At 42.5% G+C, this 3939-nt stretch overlaps 1 protein-coding gene across 1 annotated transcript in view; it reads left to right on the forward strand.

The window, feature by feature from the left end:
• Positions 1 to 284: 284 nt before the first annotated feature.
• Positions 285 to 3939, forward strand: part of LOC119281674 (acidic endochitinase-like) — a 9758-nt gene continuing 6103 nt past the window's right edge. The window contains exon 1 of the mRNA XM_037562141.1: positions 285 to 519. Within this exon, the coding sequence (XP_037418038.1) occupies positions 285 to 519 (235 nt within the window). The remainder of the gene's footprint in view (positions 520 to 3939) is intronic.

Here is a 3939-nt window from a genome sequence, read left to right on the forward strand (position 1 = left end):
AGAGTTTGAACGAGCATCTCAAACATGCAGTTAAAATTAGCAACGTGCCGTAGCAGATGGAGATGCATGCAACTCCAAAAAACAAGATCGGGGCCGAACGACGTGTTGAGAATGTTTAGAATCTTAAACAAACAAAGATATGGCTCCAGCGTTACCTCGAGGGCACGCCCAAATTCCTAACGAGATCGGATCACCGGAGTATAAAGCACGCAGGTCGCAGCAGCATTCCATATCCAAAGCAAGAAGCAAGCCCTCTGCCTTGTGAGCAAAAGAGCCTGCCAACAATGGCCATTCCAGCTAAAGCCAGCAGCTCCTTCTCCATGTCCTGCCTCTTGGCCGCCATTATCCTCTTCTCCTCGGCCTCACGGAGCCACGGCGGCAGCATCGCCATCTACTGGGGCCAGAACGGCAACGAGGGCACCCTGGCCGAGACCTGCAGCACCGGCAACTACGCCTTCGTCAACATCGCTTTCCTCTGCAGCTTCGGGCCGGCCCAGGAGACCCCGCAGCTCAACCTCGCGGGCCACTGCCAGGGGCAGAGCCAGGATTTGAACATGAGGGAGGCGAGACAGATAATAATCATTCCAAAATATACACCACACGAGAATTAATAGTCTCAATAGTAGAATTGATATGAGTGTATGACAACGTATGTTTAGCAACAAAAAAAAGTTACATATCTATCAACTGAAATTCAGCTCTACGAGTACCATCATCGAAAATGTGGATAATCTCATCAGATGTGACTTTTGCAGCTATATCCTTTTCAATGTAGACGATCATGTAATGTTGAAGAAAGTCATCACCCATTTTGCCTCGAAGACGTGTCTTCACTAGTTTCATAGCAGAAAAGGCTCGCTCAATGGTTGCCGTTGAAACTGAAAGAGTAATAACCAACCGCAATAGTCTATCAACCATGGAATAGTCCTGAACTTTACCAGTTTTGAACAAACCAACAGTCAAATCAGCAAGTGAATGCAAGCATTTTAGTTCTGGATGTGAGCGAACATCCATTCTGAAATGGATAAGTTGAGACTCTAACCGAGCCAACTCTTGGTTAGAAAAATCAGCAGGATAAAACTTTTCTGCTAGAGTGCATATCTTTTTCACATCAAATGTGTCATGCAATGGATTCAAGGATACACAAAGCGTCAAGAGCTCAATGCTTTGAACGCTGAACCGGTCATTTAGCTCGACCAACCGCTGATCTATGGCAACATTGAATACATCTGCTTTATAGTGGTGAAGTGTTGTGGTGTTGTCATGCTTGTTTCGAGATTTAGTCATATCAACGTACCTACAAATGGCAACATATATTAGATTAAGATACTTGTGATGATTAATATTCCAATCTAGATATAGGAAAAGAGACATACTTGGAACTAAAATCGGGGATGTCAATATCATGCTTCAGACAAAAAGATTTAACCTCTTTTAGAAGTGGTTCCCAACCATCTTCTCTTAGTTCAACAAGTAGAAGCTTTGTGTTTGCAACACAATCTAATGCGTTTAAAATATCCAGAGACTTCCTTTGGAGCATTTGACATAAAACATCTGTGATCTTCATAATTTTCTCCATGAGGTGCAGAATGAATACAAAATCTAAAGAGATAATCATCTTTAGGGCGCCAACTGCATCTCCACGAGAATATCTTGTGACTGAACGATCATTTGCTACACTTCATAGAACTGCAATCGTAGCAGCAAACATCTTCCTCAAGCTATTAATTGACTTGAAGTGAGAACTCCACCTCGTATCTCCCGGCCTCTGTAAAGAGCCTATTTGATTTGCCCCTTTCCCCGTATCAAGTTCACCCAATTCAACGCCACGTGCAATTTCAGCAGCTTGATTAGCTAATAACTCATCATTCCGTTTAGACGACGCACTAACAACATTTATCACAAAATTTGCATGCTGAAAAAAATTATGCACCTCGTGTACCTCTCGTGATGCTGCAACAAGAGCCAATTGGAGCTGATGAGCCATGCAGTGGACATAGTAAGCATAAGGGCACTCATTTAATATTAGAGCTTTCAATCCATTCCATTCCCCTCGCATGTTACTTGTGTCGTCGTATCCTTGACCTCTGATATCTTGCACATTCAGGTTATTATCTTCTAAGATAGTACAAATTGCCTCCTTGAGAGTCAATGCAGCAGTGTCACTAACATGTATAATGTCAAGGAAGCGCTCATCTATGTACCCTTCTTTATTAGCAAACCGAATGACCAGTGCCATCTGCTCCTTTTTAGATTCATCTCTAGACTCGTCCACCATTATACAAAATTTGCTATTGCCAATTTCTTCTCTAATACTTTTCTGCACTTTCCTGGAAAGTAAACCAAGGATTTCTTACTGAACGGGGTGTGAGGTGTACTTGGCATTTTGTGGAGCATTTTCCAAGACAACATCTCTGACATCCTTGTTATAAGCAGCCAAAAGCTTTACCAACTCAAGAAAATTACCCCGGTTTAGGGATCCTGGAGATTCATCATGGCCTCTAAATGGACAAGCTTGGAATGTTAACCACCTAATGAAATAACAGACAAAGGACATGTTAGTCTTACATAAATACAAAATATACTAGGTTAATTGTTGAAACAAATAAACTTAATCTTACCTAATGGAATCAATTGTGACTTTAAGTCTTAACCTTGCAGCTGCAACCTTTTTTGTGCATACTTGTACCATTGCCTTGTCAATATGGTTCAATCTATTTTTCAGATTTTCATAACAGCGGGCTGAGTAGCTATGAGCTGAGTTGGAATCTTTGCCCATATGGGTTATAAAAGCACAATCTTTGCCATCATTCACCTTTCTCCAGTTTATAAATCCATCCACTGTGAATGCACTTGAACCACACTTTCCAGTTGGCTTTTTCGTAAAGAGGAAACAATAGAAGCAATATGCACGATGTGTGACAAGTGAATACTCTAGACAAGGCCAATCAGTGAAATAACTATACTGGAATCGGCGACGGTTTTTTGTTGTTCCATTATATGGATACTCTTTCATGTATGGCTGAAAAGCGCCCTCAGAAACATAGAATCGACGTGCTTCATCCTGCTTATCGGGATGGAGTTCCCAAATCTATTGGCGTGTACCAGGATCCCTCACATATTTTGTGCTTCTCGTTCTACCTTCTTCTAAAGTTTCTAGTGGTGCCACAATATTTTGATCATCAGTTTGCATATCAACTAGATTGGGGCTGGAAGTATCATCTACAACAGGATGCTCCTCCGGTGGATTTGCATTTTCAGTTGCATTAGAGCTAGAAGCAATAGGCTTGAAAAACAAATCTATTGTTGTTGTGCTCTTCCTCTTCATCCTTCAGTCATTGGAACATTAAAAAAGGAGTGGCATTAGAAAACTATTATGCTACCTTATGAAAGCAGTAAATTAAACTATTATCTTTGTAGAAATTGCGCTAATTCACCAAGATTAACAGTGAGTCAGTGACGTACCTTGATCTGTTGATGTATGTATGATGCCGATGAAGTACGCAAGTAGTTTCTGTCTTTTGATTGATTTGCATGCACTGAAGTGTTGGACCACTGCCCTGGGCGACGGCGGCAAAAGCAGCAAGACTGCAAGAGCCGACCGTGAACGAGCGATGGGCGGCGACAGGCGGCGGGCGGTGGCGCCGATGGGCGGCGGGCGGTGGCAGACGGCGCAGGGAGGTACAAAACCAGAAGACTTGATCGCACGAACGAAATTACCGGAAGGATAAGGGTAGATCAATAGCACGTAATCTCTTTTTCTGATGCGTACATCTAGCAATGCTCGGCTGATGGTTCCATGTTGGGCCTTGGCAGTTGGGCACTTGGGCTAGATTGTTTTCATGTCCAACAAGAAAAAGATCAGCGATCAGCGGCTGAGTGGCCTAGACATACAGGTAACATCTATACGTACAAAATAATGGTAATACTAGTACCTAC

Source organism: Triticum dicoccoides, chromosome 3B, assembly GCF_002162155.2.
Source record: "Triticum dicoccoides isolate Atlit2015 ecotype Zavitan chromosome 3B, WEW_v2.0, whole genome shotgun sequence".
NCBI lineage: Eukaryota > Viridiplantae > Streptophyta > Magnoliopsida > Poales > Poaceae > Triticum > Triticum dicoccoides.